Source organism: Cavia porcellus, unplaced genomic scaffold (genome assembly GCF_034190915.1).
Source record: "Cavia porcellus strain 051 isolate PalLab524CR breed Dunkin Hartley unplaced genomic scaffold, mCavPor4.1 scaffold_1, whole genome shotgun sequence".
In the NCBI taxonomy this organism is placed as follows: Eukaryota; Metazoa; Chordata; class Mammalia; order Rodentia; family Caviidae; genus Cavia; species Cavia porcellus.
Genome location: NW_026947484.1, coordinates 199921533 through 199942466, shown reverse-complemented (window position 1 = coordinate 199942466; position 20934 = coordinate 199921533). Strand labels below are relative to the sequence as shown.

Genomic DNA, 20934 nt, shown 5'->3' with positions numbered 1-20934 from the left:
CAGTTTTTAGGTAGATACTCTTTAAATAATCAGTGGGCATTTTACCCAAAGTTTAAAATAGCATAGGAGACACCCGCAGGCCCAAGTAAAAAGTCAGTGCTTTTGGCCAAAGAAGCCTTTGAGTCTCTGTTACAACTAAGCTATGGTTATAATGGTTCAGCGTAGCACTTAAAGCACTTGAGGCTGACCCTGGGTGAACCACTTGCAGCCACTAACACTGGGCAAATCATGTCACCTGTCTGAGCTTCCGTATCCTGTGTAAATGGAGAATGTTGAATCTGTTTCACCAGGATTTTGTGAATACTGAGTGAGACATAGGTGCTGTTGTGATACACGGTTAGGCTAGTGTGGTCATCACCTGTGCTTTACAGAAGACAGGCTGAGGCTCCAAGGGGTGAAGGGATTTGCTAGTGTCACATTCATAATAATGAAGGCCCTAGAACTTGTGTCTTCCATCCATTAGATCTAGTGAAAAGGCTTAACCTAATTGCTTTATTTCCTAAAGAACAATTGCTATAGAGAGAATGTCAGTGGTTCTTAAACATTAGCTGAGCCTTCTTTGATCTCCTGTCTTGACTCACGGAATGGCTAAGACCTTTCATAATTTCAGTGCCTCTTTTCTTAATTTCCCTATGTTAAGGGTAGTAGACTGAAGAAGAGAGGGTGGGGGCTGGGCTAGGGAGGAGCACCATAGGGCATGGTCTGTAAGCCCTCATTCACTGCCTTTATAATGGCCCTTTGAAGGCCCAGGAGAACAGGCAGTTCCTCCTAGAAGCCCTCTCAGACTACCTGTCTGCCACCTCCTGGGCTCAGACTCCCTCACCTACTCCTCTCTGATCCCTGATCCCATGTCACAGATTTGTGCCCTTCACTTCCACACTAGCCTGACCTCCCCTGGTCAGGGAGCTGTCTAGCCCTTGTCTACATCCCCATATCTGGCCAGATCTGGCTCATTCCCCCAATGGAATAAGCCTTCTATACCCCTGCTGTTACCAGGCTTCTCGCTGGCAACTATGCAATGGCTTCTAAAGAAAACTCAAACTTTAGGCGAGCATTTTTATATATAGAGGTGGTTTGTGGCGGTATTTGGATGCCCTTTCCAAAAAACACCATTACTAAAAAAAAAAAAAAAAAAAAAAAGAAAAGCCACCATAGGAAAACGGAGGGAATGCGTGTTTGCATATCCTGGTATGTTTCCAGAACCTTTCTGTGATGCTTGTTATGTATGGGCCAACTCCTCCTCCTGTCTGTGCTCCGTGCCAGGCCCGGAGACTCCCTGGTGCTTCCTCTCTGCTTCTGAAGGCTTGCCTTCTTCAGTTACAAATTGCTAATCTGTCTGATTCTGTCATGTGACTTGATTACCAGGGGTTTCAACCCTCTTTTATTACAGTATACAGCGCTCATCAAATACAAAAGAAAATGTGATCATGCAAATAAACTGTTTACAAATAGAAACCACTTAGGGGCTGGGGATTTAGCTAAGGGGCTGGGGATTTAGCTCAGCGGCATAAGCACCTGCCTTGCAAGCAGGCAGTCGTGAGTTCAATCCCTGGTACCGATAAAAAAGGAAAAAGACAAAAAAAAAAAAACCAAAAAAAAAAAAAAATAGAAACCACTTGTATTCATTGCGCGCGTCTTAGATTGAGTTATGGCTGAAAGCCAGGTATGCGACTTCAGAGGGTAGGCGTGCACTACCAAGGTGAGTGCAGGAGTTTTTCAAGTTGATACTGTGTAATAGCTCCCTGCACACTAACACATGCAGTCTCCAAATACTTGTGTTCACCTCTTGTTCTGTAGTTAGCATGGACTGGTTGGCAGTGGACCTCGGAGGAAAGTTGAGATGTCTGGTGCCACTGTCAATTTGTGCAAGTCTTTCTGCGAGCCTTTCTCACCTGTGAGACATGAGGTGGTAACCCCCGCCTTGCAGGGCTGCTGTGAGGACGAAGTGATGGAAGCAAGTCACTGGGAATGTACGTTAAAAACACGCAATGGATCGCAGTGCACTGCCGAGAGCCTTCCAAGTGTCTGTGCCTGAGACTTGGCCAGCTTACATAGGCGTGGCTTAGGGCTGGAGCAATGGTCTTTTTCCTCTGTTATCTCTCTCTTCCCTCTAGCTCCTGGGTGCCCCACATGGGGCAAAAAAGCTGTGCCGATCTGTACAAGAGAAGCCCTGGCCACACCTACTGCTTCAGCAGCGAGTACCTGCCTGTGCTGTATAGGCTGAGAACGTCTACATGAATTGCATTCTTCATTCTCCCCTTTCTTAAAAGTTCCCCCCTTTTCATTTTATCATTAGGTAGTAATTAGTATTCAGGGGAAATTGGTCTTAATATATTAAAATTGGTTAAGTGCATTTAGACCTGTACCACAGCCAATGTCTTATTGGAAAATGTAATTGGGGACTCTCTGTATGTAATTAATTGAATTACAATTAAGAACTTTCATTAAGCAATACACTGGTACATTAGAGCAGTAAGGAAACACGTTTGACGAGCCACAGACCCTGTCTGGGCTCTAAGTGAGGACAGGGAGATTTGCATTCCTCCGGAAGGCTCCTGGCCTCTGCATCTGCCCTGCAGCCCCTATCTAATGGCCTCGTGATGCATTAGGTGACATTTCTGTAGAGACTCGATGGGAGGTTGGGTCCTTCTAGCATTTGTGCCCTGGTCCACGACTCCAGAGTCAAGGAGAGGTATACCTCAGTGTTGATCAGATATTATAGCTCTTAGGTATTTTGCCATGTAAGTTGTCAAAAATACCAGGTTCCTCAGAAGACCCTATATCTTTTCCTGTGCTCCAGCTGGGAACAGAAACACATTGGAAGAAGAGCAAATGATGGGAAATTCTGTCAACCGAACTGCAGAGCAAAACTATAATGAACCATTGGCCTAACCCCTTAAGCGGTAACAAACTCTGCATCTTCTAAAGGGGAGTTGGATTCACATTGAGCTCCCTGAAAGCTGACACTGCTACTGTGCTGAAGGCCAGGCTGGTGCTGGGAAGTGATAAAAACCAAGCCCTTCATTGTGGAGTCCACAGGGCGGTGCCACAGAGACGGAGAATGGATAACTAGAGCCCAGAGCCGGTAGTGGAGAAAGGCCCTGTTGAGAACAGAAGAACAGAGTGAAAGAGTATGGGAAGAATGTTCCACGCCAGGGGACTACTCACCGAAAGGCCTTGACATAGGAGGTGCCTGGCACACGCTGGAATGGACGGAGTACAGTGAAATAGGAGGAGGGTGAGCTGGTGCTGAAGGATAAGCACAAGGGACCTGCAGGTCTAGGATGCAGGGCCTCATCGGAGCCCCATTCCTGATCTGCTCTTCTTAGGAACCCTACCCACCTGAAACTGTTGCCTTCTGATCACTTCGTAAAGCAAGATTACCTCTATTTATTGAAGGAGGTCTGAAATCTCCATGTGGAAAGTCCTCCAGCCTGACTGGCTCTGGCTCCAAGAGTTTAATCAATTAAACACTATGACAGCAAGGATCCCTGCCCTGGTTGTAGCCTGGCAGATTCTAGTGAAGAATATATCCTGCTGTGTGATCCTGATGGCGTTAAAGAGATTACTGCTGACGAGTGTGTGTGTTATAGTATATCACCTATTGATCGTTTTTTAGAGACCAGCAAAAATGACTAGTAGCTGAAGGGAAGTGTTTAATAGAAGAGAAGCTTTGGGCTTATGAGACTTTGGGGACTTAAATGGCCTCTGGAAAAAAAGTGTGATGGATGCAGAGCTAAGGACGAGTTTTTCTCTGTGACTCATTTATGTATCCAGCATTGAGTCTCAGTGAAGGAGTGAGACAGTTAGGCTTTATCCTGATTTCTTTGTTCTGGATGCCAGGCATGATTGTGTCCTTAGATACTGTTATGGCCGTGGATTTGTACACTCCCAGCGCATTAAAGGAACTTTTACCTAGAAGAGGTTCTATGGAGTTAAGAGCAGTTTTAGAATTACACAGGCCTGAGTTTGATTCCTGGCCCCTGCTTGTACTTATTGGATAACTGTAGTAGCAAGATGACATTTTGAGTCTTTTTTTTTTCCTCACCTGTATAAAGAGTGTTATCCAGCCCAAAAACTAAATTAAATGAACGAATGTGTTTGAAGTGCTGGGCATGGTGTCTGGCAACAGTAAGCACTCAGTGGACGTTAACTGCTCATGAGGCAGGATCCCTGCCCTCAACGCCCCCAGACTGTGGAGAAGTCTGAGTGGAGTGGAGTGGTCTGAGGGTCTGTTAACCGAGGTTAACACAGGGGACGGTATATAAACTTCAGGTATTTCGTTGGTTAACATAAAACTTCATTGCATTGGAGTTTACAGTTGACCAAACTTCATTCATCCCACTGGCAACGTTTATTGAATATCCACTGTGATGCATACTATGCACTGGAAGGTAGAATTTTCCTGCCTTCAAGGAGCATCTAGTCCACAGGGAAAGTACAGATGCTTCCACAGAGGACAAGGGTTTCAGGTGTGGGGTCAGGGAAAGCTCCATTTGGACTGGACCTCAAAGTATACCAAAGTTTAGCCGTGGAAAGGGTACCCTGGCAAGGTAGTATAACCTGAGTAAAGTCCAGGGGGCTGAAGCAGTGGGGTTTATCGGGGATGGGATTGGGAGGGGATCAGTTAGACAGGCTGAGTGGAGGAGGAGGTGGTTTGTTCCTGCTTCTTTCTTCACTTCCTTTCACAGCAGCGTTTTTCTGTGCATCAGAGCCTGAGCTGGATGCCACCACCATGTTGAGATCACTTCTTCCCCCAACCCCCATCTTACTTTCCCCTGCTCCTCTTTACGCCCTCTGCTTCAGCCAGAAGAAGGCAGCCCTGTGGATGCACCTCATGCTTCCCCACACGCAGCCTCCCCTGGCCTGCCTGTCCCATCCCACCGACTCAGCCCCCGCCTTCTCCGAGTTTCTGCTGTGGTGGTTGCATCTGGACTGAAATGCACTCAACAGGGTTGTGCCGTGATGAGAGTGAAAGGGGAAAGGGTTCGTAAAGACCACTGATCTTCCAGTTGAGTTCTGGAATTGGCATAGAGCATTTTAGAAAAGAGAGACTGAAATTGCTACTTACACTGGATTAGTGCTTTTCTAGACTTGTTCTAAGATGCATTAAAGCATAAAGTGAATGTTACAGTTCCATGCAGTTTGCATGTGTGAACACAGGAAATCTGCCACTAGTAGCTGAGTTGACCTGAGCTTCGATTTAACTGTAAACAATAGCTGATGTAATCAGCCTTGGTCTCACTGCAGACAGCAAACATACTCCTCTTAGAATGTGTGTGTCAGCTTCCCAGCTCTGCTGTCAGTTGTATTGTTTGTTGTTTTGTTTTGTTTTGGTACCAGGGATCGATCTCACAACCGTGCGCTTCCAAGGCAGGTGCTTGTGCCGCCGAGCTAAATCCCTAGCCCTGCTGTCAGGTTGTAACACAGCTGTAACTGTACTTTTGTGCTCCCTCATGTGTGTTTAAGTGGACATCAAGGGACCATGAAGAAAAGGCATAACAACCAATCAAGTCGGCAGCACTCAACCTTTTTGATATTAGGGCCTCTTTATACCTTAAAAGTTATGCAAGTGGGGGAGAAGTGTAGCTCAGTGACAGAGATGCGCAGGGTTCTGGGTTCCACACCAGCACTGAATGAGAAAATTATCGAGGACTGCAGTGAAATTTTTATTTATTGGATTATAAAGAATTAAAAATGAGAAATTTACTAATACTTTTTTAAAAATTTTTTATGAAAACTGCATTTAAATTTTTCAATGAGAAAAGCTGCACCATTTTTGCAAATCCCTATAAATATCTAGCTCTGGGGCTGGGGATTTAGCTCAGCAGCATAAGCGCCTGCCTTGGAAGCAGGCGGTCGTGAGTTCGATCCCCAGTACCAATAAAAAGACAAAAAAAAAAAAAAAATTTAGCTCTAAGACATCTAGATGTTTATATCTGCGTCTGCCTCCAATCTGTGACAGTACGTTGCTTTGGTTGAAGTATATTTTAAAAAGTACCCTAATACAGATATGTTGTAGAAAAGGGACAAGTATTTCAATAGCCTTCTCAGGTAATTTTTAGTTTTATTACTTTATGAAAACTTAAGCAATAGTTTTTTAAAGGTTTGTTGCAATGTAGAACTTTTTATTGCTTTATACACTTGTAAAAGAATGAGCACAAAAAAGGCAAGCAGTGTCTTACCATTATTATGAAAGTAATACTGAAATTATGGTTGCAGGAAGGGGTCTCAGGGACCCCACACACACACACACTGTGGGTCCCAGATCACACTTTGAAAATCACTGTTCATCTCAGCAGTCTTTTGCCTTGCGTTGCTTATAGGAGCTTGGAGGCATAGGTGAGGCAGGAATAGGGGAGAGGAGACACAGGAGTAGCAGAAGGAAGCAGCATGGACTCCAGAATCCACTGGGTCTGTCCTGTGTCTGTCTTTCCTGCCAGTGGACTCATGCCAAAGTACTGGCCCAGTCTTGACTCAGTGTTAAAGCTAGGGTTTGATGTACATTGCTGAGCTCTGTATTCATCTTCTGTCTGATGTTATTAAGCCCCCTAGCCACCTCCCAGTCCTTGACTGTCTCAGAGCGTCTCCTCTTTCCTTGTTTTTAGTAAGTTTTTGTTTGTTTGGAACCTAGAATCAAACTCCCAACCCTGCACTTGCCAGGCAAGCCCTGAGCCACTCACTGAGCTATGTCCGCCCTTCTTCCTTTATTTACTGCCGGGCCTACAATTGCCTGCCTCCTTCCTCACCTGCCCGTTGCTTCCCTGTACCCTTCCTGCACTGGCCAGGTTTGTCCATTTTTCACATTGCAGGTGCACTCTTTCTTCTTTCTCCCAGAGCCTTGTTGTCAGTCCACGTAAGTCCTGGTACTCAAGTCACTGTTAGGCCCCACCCTAAAATTTGATCTATCACAGTACTTGAGTTATTGCAGCTCACGAGTTTTGACACGACACATTATGGTAATCCATGGCACATAGAGACATTAACACTCCCAACTTTGACAAAATACATTGTGCAGTCTTTGAAGGCACCATTACAATTTATCTTGTCATTCAGGAGGAGACCCAGTTCAGCATTAATGTAGATGAACACAGTATGGCTTTTGTTTCATTTAATTGCTTGTGACCTTTTTAATTGCTAATTTAACAAAATACCAAAGGCTTATATTTCAATTAAATTAATGGTCTAGAGAGTGAGGGGTTTTTTGTATGTTTATTTTTAAGGCATTCTGGCTTTCTCCGCTTTTCACTTTTAAGAAGATAAAAATGTCTTCTCTTGAACAAAAGTAGACTTTTTAATTTGAAGTTCATAGTATAATAATAATTTTAATATGCAAATGGTGCAGTGCCAAACATCTTTCATGTGTGGTTGGGTTCACCCTTTTCCAGAAGGATACAAACATTGAAGGTGTACATAAGGCATAGAACTTTTCTGGTTCAAAAGCATGCTTTTGATATAATGCTTTGCTTCAAAGTGTTTGCTTTTAGATAAAATGCGTATCACATGCACCATTTATTGGCTACTTCTCTCTGCTCATACTGTTTTCTTTGTGTTCTGTAGCTAGTTTATAAGCTCCTGAGGATCAGGAGCCCTGCCCCATCTCACCGGTTGGTACTATCCCATAGTCTAGCACTTTGCTGCCATGGGGAGACATGGTTTCAAGTCCCATGAACACAGAGACATGCCACCCCAGGCCATGGCATTCCTGGGTCTACTTCAAGAAATAGCCCTGGACCTTCAAAGCTAGCAGTGTTTTATTCAGCAGCTAATCGCCTTTGGAGTGGGCAGTGTGAGCTAGAGGCATGCACAGGACCACGCCTTCCCTACTCCCCCAGGTGCTGTTGCCCTTCTAATCATAAAAGCAAACACGCCCCTTGTCAGCAGGAGCAAAGCTCAGAGCTCACCCGAGTATCAGGGGGGCTTAAATCCTCAAATGGGATATGAATTTACACTGGCAGAGAGTAGAAGGTCAATGCATGAAGCATTAGTGTGTTGAGCCAGCTCCAGCTATATAAGTCTTGAACAAAATTAATACAAGGAAATTGACAAGCCTTGCTGGTTATTCCATAGCTTTAAGACCTCTACTAAAATCCTATCATCTCATCTGCCCATTATTAACATTTCAGCAAAATATAAAGTTTTCATTAATCTCCCACAGCAAATTTAGGAGTGAAAACTGGCACTTGTTTGAGCTTTTAGGACTACATTAGCTGGTGTATTAAACAAAATATGTCATTCTTCAGTAGCTTCTGTAAGAAGCTAAATCAATTTCCAGCCATATTTATGCACCACTTTATCTAAAAGCATCTGAATTATCATTTACAGCTAAGACTCTTTATTAGCAGCTGGCATTGAAATTACTCAGTAAAAAATTATATGTCACGTTATAGTAATTTTTAAATTGGTTTTAATCCAACATCATAAAATGTAAAAAATCTGAAGTGTGAATTTTTTGTAGTAATTGGCATTTTAGCATAATGAGCTATTACCTCTTTCCAAATTGAATACCTGCAATATTTTTTAAAAATACTAATTAATAAAGAAAACAGAAGTCTGGAGTTCATAGCTGAGCTGTTTCTAATAATGGCATTATTCTAGAAAAGATGGCTTTAAATGACTTGTAAAACATTAAAAGATTTTAATATTTTACCGAAACACTGTAATTTTCATCTATAAAAATTTTCTAACATAGAAGTAAATATTTTGGGAGTTACATTTCAGTGAAAATGTAGGTTGGAAAAAGTGAACAATTGTTCTAAATCCGAGCTCCTCGTCAGCTTCTCAGTTCAAATGTGCACCTTAGTCAGAAAATAGCAGTAACTGTGATCCTGGCACCGCTGATCAAAATCACACGTGTTGCCAAAAAGGAAATGGGTGACCCAGTGGCCCTTCGAGACATGGAGCACAACTGCATTGTGTCCCCCAGTATGATGTTAGTTAAGTGACCCAACCTCCCCCACCCTCACCTTCCGTGGAGATGGCACCTGTGCCATACAGGACGTTTTACTGAGCTCTTGCTTTCTAGTACTGGCAGGGGCTGGGTGGCAGCAGTAATTGAAAGCAGTCTATGTGCCACCCTTTGGGAGTTTTTGGTCTCCGGGTAGAGACATAACTAGCACCTGTGCTGGCTGTTCTGAGAGAAGATGTAGGACACAATGGCAGAAGGTGCTGGACCGTGCTGTGGGCCTCAAGTCAGGGAAGATGCCCTGGACCATCCTGGAGCTGAGCTCCTCAGGAGAAATAGGGAGGTGACTGGGAGGGATTGAGATGGGGAGAAGTGTGACCTGAGCAGAGAGGACAGTGTGTGTGATGAGATGCTCTTAGATGGGTCTCTGTCAGAGGCCTCCGACTCCTTACCAAAAGGAAAGCTTTATAGAGCTGCTAAAATTGTCCTAGTTAGAAATAACTATAGTGCTTGGAAACAGAATATATAATTTCTATTAAGTACATTCAGTGGGAAAGCATCAGACACCAACTTCCCTATGTGTCTGTGTGTGGCCAGGATTGAACCCAGGGCCCACATGGGCTACACAAGTGCTCTGCCACTGAGCTACACTGCCAGCCCTAGGGAACAACCTCATAACAACTTCACTGCCCTGTGGGCAGTGATCTCGAGAAGTAAATGTGTATAATTGTCAGACTGCCCATGGCAAAGAGAGTTTTCCAGCTGATCCCCAATTCTCATTTTTCATCCCCCTTTCTACCCTGAGGAGTCTGTGCATTAACCCGTGGAGCCATCTTCAGATGACCAACACCAGGCAGGGGCCCCTGCTCTAGTTGCCCTCTGTTAGACAGGTGCTCCCCACCCCACATGGCACCAGCAGTTCTGCCTTCAGAAGCCCTCATTTCAGACTCTGGGGAACCAAGAGATTTTGTCTTTGCTTAGTGTTAGCTTGGCCATGCGGCTTAGCCTCCCAAAGCCTCAGAGAGGAGCCGTTTGGCAAGAAAGAAGTGCATGCTACATTCAGAAAGCCCTGGGAATCCAGGGGAGGTTTATGAGCACCAGTCTGCCTGTCCGTCTCTATGTGTTAGAGTCCTTAGCATGTACAAGGCTCTCACTGACCATGTGACAAATGAATGAATGATCAAGCCTTTGGAAAAAGGAATTTCAAGGTCTTGTGATGGCTGGATTGCAGAGGGAACCTGGTGGATAGAAGGCCAGAGAGGGGGCTGTCACACACCAACCAGTGGAGGCTGTGGAGCACAGGGTAAGAAGGGGCTTGGCTCAGGACTTCTTCAGGGAGCACGGATTACTTTTATAGTCAGGAAAATCACAATTAGAAAAGCACATGTGGTCAGCCATGTTGTGTAACCCTTGTGGAAACCAAGCTTCTTGCTGAGAGCAAGCAGGGATCTTCCTGTCCTTCCCCTCTCCCTACTGCCCAGCCAAAGGCCTGCCATAGAATAGGCACTGTTTGTGGAATTAATTGTTGAATGATTAATATGTTACCATTCTCTGTTTACTGGAATGGCATTATTAAGTCATTGCTCAGCCTTTTTGTCTCCAAATTAAATAGCCCATATTATTTTAATTTATCCCAAAGCATTTTAAGCAGACACCATTTGCCAAGCCTCATGTATCTTTATGTGTTAAAGTGCTTGTTTCTCCCCAGGTTCAAGGGCAGACGGAGTTTTTGAGGAAGACTCACAAATTGACATAGCTACGGTTCAGGATATGCTCAGCAGCCACCACTACAAGTCATTCAAAGTCAGCATGATCCACAGGCTCCGATTCACAACGGATGTGCAGTTAGGTGAGTACATAAACAGGCCACAAACCGAACCCTTGTCTGCTGGGAGTCAGTGCAGAAATGAGGAAAGCATGGTGCACTGCTTCCCTGTGACCTGAATGACTGGTGATAATCTGTTTGCTGAGGCCCTGTTTAAACAGTGAAATTCAAAGTGCATCCCTTTCCCCACCTTAGTGCTCTGCCTCTTCTAATTTCAGAAGCAGAAGATTGGAAATAGAATCAACACGCACCTCTTTTCAAACTATAGGCTTCTGTGAGGCTTCGTGAGGCTTCTGTCTGCAATTCCCTCCTTGGGTGGCCGCCCCGCCCCACCCTGGGTACACATGCTGATTCGTTCAGGAAGCTGCTAAGGATTCGAGAGGTTCTGTTTGGAGCCTTTCTAGATAACCTGGAACTGACTTTTACTCATATTTGGGGTTAATTTGTTCCAATTAAATGCTAAACTTTTATTTTGACTCAAACCTACCTGGAGTAGAAAACATGCCACGGTAGTCAACATAATATTAACAGGTCATTGTCAACATGGCAACTGCCATGCATTAGTTTCTGTGCCAAGTGCTTTATGTGTTCTCTTTAGCTACCTAAAAGCTGGGTATTTTTTACTGTTCCAATCTGACAGAGACAGTAACTGAGGTGCAGAGAGATAGTCCTGGGCCCGACTCATGAGGGCCGGTGCTGGTGGCCTGGGCAGAGTCCTTATCTGACTACCTTGAGTCACCTGCTCCTTAGCAAAGGTCTCCGAGTGGGGCAGGTCAGGAGCAGCAGGGAGGTGCCACATCAAGGAGCTGACCGGACCCTGGCTGTGCCACATCTCTCCCTTGCTAGGTCTCGTTTGCCTCTGGCACAAAGGAGGGTTGTTGAATTCTAATTCTAGAGCTCACTGGTTCTGTGTTTCTCACCAATGCTTTCTGTCCTGTGGTAAAACCTTTTCTGATGTTGGCATTAGTCTGAGTCTGGCTAACAGGTCTAGTGCCTCACATATCCCATCCCAGCATGATTGACGGGAACTTGCAGTATTCTGCATAGTGCATAGAGATGGGCAAATGAACCTCAATTGACACAAACTGTACCCCATCAATAACTAGCTGAATATCTCCAGCAAGGTCTTTGTCTTTCGTGCTGTTTAGATGAGAGTATCAGTAATTCCAGCTCCTGAAGATTGCTGTTGGAAGCAAGGAAGATGCTCCATGGAAAATGGTTGGCTCCAGCCTGGCAGTCAGTTGAGAGGACAGGCTCAGCAGTCAGGGGCCTGGGGCAGACCCGGCTCATTTGTCAGTCGGGTCACCGTAGCAGATTGACTCAGGGCCCCGATTTCCTCATCTGTAACAAAAGATAATAATAGTCCCTGTCTCATAGGGTAATTATGAGAAGGAAATGTCACAGCGCACACGAAATACTCAGAAAGATGCGTGGCAGGTCGCAAGTGCCTGTAAGCTGCAGCTGCTGGGACTGGGGTGTAGCTCAGTGGTAGACCACATGCAGTGCAGAGTCAGCCTGGGAAGGCCCTGGGTTCCCTCCTCAGCACCCCACCGACACGCGTGCATGCACACGCAGCAGCTGCTGGGAGATGGTGATTACAGTGGGCTAAATAGATAGACCAGCAGCCAGAACACAGAGCCTGCCTTTTTCCTTCCTTCTGCACTTGTGTATTTTCACATTAAAAAGTCCCTACATGTCTTAAACTTGTTTAATGTTAATTCTTAACACATGAAGTAGATCTGTGCTTTTACTCTGGGGATGTTTTTCCTGATGAAATAAAAATAACAAGACTCTATAAAAAGAAGCCAGATCCTCTAGGACTAGGGGTGAGCTAGGTGGTAGAGCATTTGCATGACGTGCACAAGCCCCAAAACTAACAAAAATTTTATGTATGTATATTTGTATTTCTCTATAGCAGTCAAGAAATAAGCCAGGCATGATGATGCACACCTCTAACTCCAGCACTTGGAAAGCTAAGACCAGCCTGGGCTACACAGTGAGACCCATCTCCAAGAAAAAAAACCCATAGGCATAGCCATGTGCAAGTTGTAATAGTGGTCGTTCTGGTCTGAGGGAGGCAGGCTGCGGGGAGCCAGTAAGGGTCTGTTTCTGGATCTGGGGACTGGTTATGTGGCTCGTAGGCCTTATGGGAAAGTCATGCTACGTGAACTCTTGATTTGCACTTTCTGTGTGTTCTGAATTAGAACTTCACTGAAATAAGAGTGCTGCACAGAGCTTAGACACTCAGTCTGGGTTTGGCTGTAGTACCCGCCTGCAGGGAGTCTGCTTTCTCCTGAGTGGGCCCCATTGCCAGGAGCCCAGTGCGAAGCCTGACTGGCCCAGACAGGTCCCAGGCAGGCATGTGGTGTGGTGAGCATATCCGTAGATCCCTCCTGCCCCTTCTGTACCCTGAAAAGCAGTGCCTGCCCAGCAGCGATAACCAAGACCCTGGGCATCTCTCTACTTCTTTTTGAAGGCAAAAACACAAACTTTAATTACCAGATTCTAACTGCATTCTAAGGAGAAAGTCCCCAGAAGAGTCTGGGAGGAGATAGGCTCTGAGTCCAAACGCACATGGTAGTGTTTACCTTCTAAAATTCTGTGGTCGGGAAGTATCTGGCCGTAGAAGTGGATTCTGAGTGTCAGCCTATCTTACTAGTGTTGTCATTCTCATTCTCATTCATCTTGCCTCTGGCTCTCTCTCCTGCATCCCTCCCACTCTACAGGTGGCTTCCACTAAGCTATGTCCCTGCCTTTTCATTTTGTTTTTGTTTTTGTGAGACAGGTCTCACTAAATTACCTAGGCTGGACACAACTTGGCAGTCCTCCTCCTGCATCTAGTTACCCTTTGTAGGTTTTGAACCAAGTCACCCAGATTAGGGTTGACTTCGATGGAGGCCTGTCCAGTACAAAGTTGATGAGGTTCTCTAAGTGAGGCTGATCCAGGTCCCAGGCCCCTCACATTACTTCCAGGGACAGAAATGGCACCCTCTACTATAGAGTCAAGCTCTGGGGAGCTTCTAAACAGCTGGTATCACATTTGTTTCTGTTAACATCTGAGTTCATTTTTTAGGATTAAAAGCAAAAACTTCATTAATTAGACCTAATGAGTTTTGCAACCATGAGAAAAACCATGAGTATTGTATCATGAAGCAAATAAGCTGGTTTCCCATGTAAGTTCAGTCAGATACACAGTGTCAGAGTCTCTCCCTCCTTTCAAAGCTCATGACAGCCCCCCTCATTCTCACAACAGTGACAGATACCTGCACACAGCAATCCAGAGAGGCTTTCCTTCCATTCTGCAGAGTCCAGGGCAACGAATGGTACATTACATATGGACATCAAGTGGGCAGCTGCATTCTGAGACCAGTAAATAATTTATTTTATTTCACCTGACTAGCCAGGTACTTCTGCTCTCCCCTGACACTGATGGATGGCCTCCTCTGCCCGTCCATCCTGTGTCAGTGGAGAATCCCCATGGCCCTGTAGTAAGTCATTCCAAGGGGTATGCATCCATGCGCAACATTCCCCACTTCCTGCTGCTGCCACGAAGACTGCTGCCCACGCTGAATTGTGGTCATCGGAGCACACAGCCTGCACTGCTGCTCAGCTGCTCACCTTGTAGGGAGGCAACAGGGGCCGAGGCTCCAATTTTACCACCTGCCATTTGTCCCTAAAACAGTCAGGGGATGTGATTTTCAAAAACTTCAGTCTGCAAGACCCCAAGTTAAAGTGATTTTCTATCCCTTCATGAACAAAAAACTCTTAACACTCTTAATGAAACCTGTGGCAAAGATCTGATCTTTGGAAATAGTACTGATATTTAACAAGAAACTTTATTTATGTACCAGGTGCTTTGCTATCATTCTCTTCATGCATTGGCACCTGCATAGCACTGTTACTAGATAGTACTGATGTGTTTATTTTTTGTCTTTTTGAGACAGGGTCTCACTACGCAGTTCAGGCTGGCCTTGAGCTCACTTTTGTAGCCCAGGCTGGTCTCAAACTCACAACGATACTCCTGCCTCAGCCTCCCGAGTGCTGGGATTACAGGCGTGAGCCACCACGCCCGGCATGTTTATTTTTTGTATGAGGAAGCTTGAGTATAGAGAAAAATGTAGTAAAATGAGTCATGAACCTATGTGCAGTAGATTAAAATCACCATTGTGCTAATATTCTGTAGTTCCGTGACAGTTTGCAGGATACAAGCAGATTACCTTCACTCAGCCCACAGACTACATCACTGTTGTTCCATTTCATGACTGAGAAAACTGAGGCTTGAAGGAGTTAATGAAATAATGTCATGTACGGAAAGCAGTTAGTGTTTCCTGGCACGGGGCTACTGTTGAGTGGTACTAATTCTGTCTTCTCTCCTGCCATGAGAATGTGTAGTTAGGACACCCAGTCCCAATCACAGAACTGGAACAGAAACCAGTCCCATGCACCAGCTCGTCTGTCACACAAGAAATGCCTCCGCCATTCATAACTTGGCCTTTACCAAGCAAGTGATCACTTCTAGCTGGCTGCTTCCAAGCCTGTGCACATCCTTGGCTCCTCTACCTCCTAGTTCTGGAGAGAGTCCATCCTCCATCCCCTTTAGATGTTGTTATTCAGTCACTGCACTTCCCCTGCTGGGCGCAGTCCCAATCTCAAAGTGCTTCCCTACACAGTCCTCCAAGCAGCCCCTACCAGTCACTTGAATACAGTTTGGTTTTTAAATTGAAATTTATTCACCATCCTACTCTACCAGCCTGGAAAGCTTACCAGATAAAGTTGTTGTGCCTAACCATTTTTCGGTAGTTCTCTAGAATAATCTTGGAATGTTCTACCTAATCTACCTCCCTCAGTTTGGACCTAAAAATACTGATGACCTTTAAATACAGACTCGCCTTGGCTTCTGTCAGGCTGAGTTTATTTACATTAACTTGGTCTCACCTATGCTTCACCAACTGAAGGAGGTCAGGCACTGAGACAGGATGCTCCCCACACATGTCAAGGCTGGCGAGGGAAGCAGGTTTTGGAAACATTGAAATTAAGAGTCTGATATTGAATGCTAACCATGATGTAGGAAACCCATAGTATTTGTTGGCTGGCTGGCAAAAGCTAAATTATGATGCACCAGGCCAGAAACCAATACAAGAAAGAAGTTAGAGAAGGCCAGGACATTGCCATCATAATACCTCTCATTTGCACAGCTCCTGCAAACAGCAGTTCCTCCCCTGACCACATGTCTTAAGAGTTTCTGGCCTCATCCTGGACCGGCCGGCTCAGAATCTCCTCTTCATCATGGTATTTGGGAAGCACAATTCACAGTACTCAAAGAACTTTCTCACCCTTTATCTTATTGCCCATGCTTGTTTTTCTAACTGGACTGCATCTCAGCGGAGAGGGATTTGATGGTTCTTTTGTTTTATCATTTGCCATCCCCATGTTATGTAACCCAATTCTGCATAGCATATACTGGTTCTATAAAGGACTTGCATATAAAGGGTATAAAATAATCTCTACTGAGATTCTGTGGTTACCTCCATTGTCTCTTCATAAAATAATTATTATGTGTAATCATAATGTTTGTGTTTACAGCAGTTACTTATCAGAAGCATCAAGTACCATGCCACATCTCCTAGGCAAGGCGAAGGGTTTCCTCTCATGAATCAGGTTGGTAACGACTGCCCTGCCTGGTTTATGTACCAGGGACTGCAGTCCGGCTAGGTGCACTGGCACCCACCACACGTCACCACCTAGCCAGCAGCAGCTTTTCGCTGTAGCTCCCAGACAGTTTTGGATGGTTAGTTCTTGATGGAACCAATGATCGTTCAGCACTCATACTGATCTCTTCGGGGCTTCATTTTAATTATGCCCCAAAACATGACTTGGTCCTCTATTTTGGGTACCTAAAATTGCTAAAGGATGCTTTCCATACTGTGTTGCATGTGATGAGTGTGTAAATAGACTCACTATCCAAACATAAATGCTGGTCTGCTTAAGCCCCTGACCTGATAGTGTGGAGGTATGAATTATGGTTATAGCTGTGTCGTTAATGGGTGACATCAGACAAAAGTCATGTCCCAGCCCTGAGCCTCAATTTCTTCATATGGAGAATGAAAGCCCCAGACCAGGTGATCTCTGAGGTTCATTAAGCCCAGACAGCCTGTGTGTCTGATCCTGTGTGTAAATTCAGGCAAGTTTCAAAGACTTCGCTGACTGCCGTGGATGCTATCGATTGGCTGTGTATATTCAGCAAAATCCACTCTGGCCAAGAGTTGTTCAGTGCACTCCCCAGAGGCTTCCAGGCTTTCCTAGGCTCTAGGTAACCTGAAGACGAGGGGATTGTAGAATTGTATAAAAAGCTACTCCGGGATTTACCAACAGTGGGGCTTTTGTAGTCTTAGCTTCAAAGTTGTAGGAAATTGATGAGTGAACCACAACTCATGTCGTCTAAGCACATAAACAATACGCTGAAAGATAGAGTGCTAATACCCTCATTTTTAACGAAATGTTTTAGTTTCCCAGAGGGGTAGTTTTTAAGTGTGCCTTAGGGCAACCTTGCCTCCCAAGAGTCAAGCATTGTCCTCCAGGGCAATTGGAAGCTGACAGACGGGGACACATTCTAGGCTTAGCTTGAGTTGGACATCAAACTCGGCTTCATGGTTTGCTGGTGTGATTCTCCCCTAGGTGTCCTCTCACCTTCCCCAGCGGGTTCGCCTTCAGTCAGGACTTGAGTAGCAGTGGCTTTGTACTAGGCCCACTGTGTGCTACATAGTTTGTGTGCTGTGCCAGTCCATCTTCCTGGCATTGAGGGAGTTGGCACTGTTGTTATCCCATTTTACCGAGGAGGAAGCCTAAGCTCACTGAGGGTTAAGTTTCTTTGCCCAGGATAACAAAAGTGGAGATGTACCTGTAAAATCTTTTTTTATTATTATTATTTTAAAGAGAGCAAAAGAAAACAAAACATTAAAACAAAAGAAAACAAAACAGTGAGAACAGTATTGGATTTCAAAAACAAGACAATAGAAAATCAATAATAGTTATTATATTGCACATTGTTACTCTCTAAGTAGTTGCCAGATATAGAAATGCAATATAAACAATATAAGCGCCAAGTTGTTTCTTTACTTCAGTTGCTATCATTTCAGAAATTTCAGGTGTGTGGCTTTTAATTTCTTTTGTGTCTGTATCTCCTGGACTTGTTCTGGGTGGGATGGAGGTTTTGGGTTGCACCTTGCTCCTTCGTCTTGACAGTCTCCTGTGTTCCTCCGAATCAGCTGGTTGCTGAGTCCCAGGTGCTTCCTGCACTGGCTACCCGTCCCGCAGTGCAGGGGGTTGAGCCAGGCTGCTGGATTCCCGCACTCTTGGGTTCCTGGGGTGGCAGAGAGATGTGCCCATAAAATCTTCATCTCCAAATCTGCTGAACTTGCAGGATGGGCACCCATGTTTCTACAACTCCACTCCATACAGCATATTCTTCCTTTTGCAGTCTTCAAGGCTGCAGGGAGAGTTGTGCCCAGTGGTGCTAGGTGACAGGAGGTCATTGGGAGGATTCTTGGGGATCAGGACATTGGATTCGCCAGCTAGACGGTCATCCCAAGTCCTCCTTCTTCCCAGGTTCCAAGCTGTAGAGCAGCTCCCCAGGGTCCAAGCCTTGCCCACACCCTTATACCTGCCTGAGCTCTGCAGCCTGACCCTTGTCACTGACTGTGCCACGTCCCTCAGCCCAGTGCCTGACTCTGGAAAATACCAGAGAAGTCACTAGAAGAAGTCGGGCTCACTAGCTGTGTACAGGACAGTGTCCCAAGCATTTTTCATTCCTTACTTTCTTAATCCTCTCAAGCCCATGAGCTATGTATTAGTCATTTCCACTTAATAACAATTTGCCCAGCATCACGTCATTAGGAAATACGAAAGTCACTATTTGAACTTGGGACTTTCTGGCTCGCACTCCCTGTCCCTGAGCTCTCTGCACTGCTGCCTTTAAATACCAAAGGGCCTAATGCTTGCTGCCTTCCCAAGAGAGCTGTTGTAAGCACTCAATAAGGACCCAGTTCAGGGGCTGCCCAAACGGCTGTTCCTCCATTTGCGTTAGCAAAAGGTAATATATAATACTCACTTCCTCTTATGGAAGTCTTTTGGTTAGTTAAAGCAGAGGAGGGTCCCCACCTGATAACTCAAAAGCCATACACAAATAGTTTCCCTGGAGAGTTGTATATACATCAGAGTTGTGTTTTGTTTATTTTGAGCTGTCTTGTTAAGGAAGGATTTATATGCTGGCATTGATGTAGGACAGCAATCAGGCAATGTTTTCTGCTTTGACAGTTGGTGTGATAGTTTGCTTCCAGTGAAGTTTGACTCACTGTATCTGGAAGCTGTCAGGAGTGGGAGCATGAAAAGGTCATGACGGATGGCGATGGATAAGTGGGTAGGGGAGGAGAGCTGGTAAAGAAGACAAATGGCCTCCCGGGCTTCCAAGGAAAGCACCAACCCTGGCCACTTGCAGCCAGCCCCTTGCTCTTCTTCCTCACCTGCCAGGGCTGTCACAGGAAATCCTGCTGGGCATCACTTCTGACAGTGGCACCAGGTTGGGTGTAAGGAGCTCACAGGAGTCCTTGCCAGCCACCTGGCCTCTTGATGCCAAAAACTGCTGGACAAGAGTGTTGGTCAGTCCAGGGTCCCTTTTTGCGAATTCAGATGCTCATTGCTCATCCTCTGCACATTTTAAAAATGGGGAAGCTAAAAACAGGTGAGCTTTTTAAATGATGATTGCTGGGCTGGGAAAGTGATGCAGTGGTACAATGCCTGCCTGGCATGCACATGACCTGGGTTTGATTCCCCAGCCCAGGGGCAAAAGATAAATGGTTTTTTTGAGATAGGTCCTCACAGTGTAATCCAGGCTGGCATTGAACTCATAGTTCTCCTGCCTCAACCTCACAAGTCTAGGACTCAGCACGTGATGGCTGGATTAACTGTTCCCCTCGTTGGCCATTTAATATGGAGAAATACAAACTTGAATCAGCTTCCCTTATTTCCTTAGAAAGACATTGATAATTTGAGTTACTTAAAATAATGCATAAATGAGGTTTTAAGGAGTGTCTTTGTCTCCGCTTTACATGTAAAACATTAGCCTAGGAAACCCATGCACAGTGGTCAAAAGGAAGAATACTGACTGGATTTCATGCCATTTCCCACATACGAACAGAAATAGATGTGTGCATTTATTTGCTGGCACACTTGAACTCATCCCTTGTGGATTTTTTGAGACAAGGTCTTCCTACGCAGTTCAAGCTGGCCATGTACTACTTTGTAGCTTAGGCTGATCTAGAACTCTCAGTGATCCTCCTTCCTCAGCCTCCTGTGTGTGCCACTGCGCCTGGCCCCTTGGTGAAAATTGAGAGAAAAATGTAAGGACCACTTGGGCAGTGGCTCTTATAAGTAGAGAAGGCCGTGTGGTTGTCGGGCAAAGAACCAGGACCTAGGAACCCAACAGCCCTGGATCTGAAAAATGGTTTCCCCTTCACAGTCCTAACCTAAGACAAACACCCTGCCCTCTCGTAGCATGTGTTACGCACAGCAGCCTCCAGGACAGGGCACGAGCTGAGAGGGCAGGTTCTGGAGCCAGACTCCCTGGTGTCAGAGTCCAGCTCTGGGGTGAGTTACTTCACTCCCAGTCTGTTTCCTCATCTGTAACACAGCGGTGAACACAGTGATCAGCTTTATAGAGCTGAAAGGAAATGTGAATCAGGGCTCTCGGGCCTTTTATCCGTGGTGGCCCACAGGTGGTGTCAGGTAATGTTGGTCCTGTCAGCATGCCACAGGCCCTTAACGCATGGGGATGCAGCTAGCGTCCTACCTGCCCCACAAATTGTGCAGAGCCTGCTCAAGGAAGTCCACCAGGGAGCCTTCCAGGATGCTTTGCTCTGGGCCTGGGCCTTGGCCTTGGCCTTGAGGAAAACAAACCATAAGAACCATGCCTTCAGCTGTCACAGAAGGCTGTGCTGCTTTGGGCTCCTAGCTGGCCCCCAGCCCCTAACTCACCTCCACCCTTAGCAGCCCAGAGGCGGCAGTGACAGGTCAGTCACACACACACACTGCTTGACCTTCCCACCAGCCTGGCTTCCATGGCCTCCTCCCACATGCGCAGAGGCCCCAGCCCTCGCCTGGACTCTGGTGCCAGCCTCCTAACCTTTCTTCCAACCAAAAGAAAGCCAAA

The 20934-nt window shown here is 45.6% G+C and overlaps 1 protein-coding gene across 9 annotated transcripts in view; it reads left to right on the top strand.

Moving 5' to 3' along the window:
- Nucleotides 1-20934, top strand: part of Mapkap1 (MAPK associated protein 1) — a 233627-nt gene that overhangs the window by 184588 nt on the left and 28105 nt on the right. For all 9 annotated transcript variants that reach the window (XM_063227619.1, XM_063227611.1, XM_013153476.3 and 6 more), the window contains one exon: nt 10614-10754. In XM_063227619.1, the coding sequence (XP_063083689.1) occupies nt 10614-10754 (141 nt within the window). The remainder of the gene's footprint in view (nt 1-10613; nt 10755-20934) is intronic.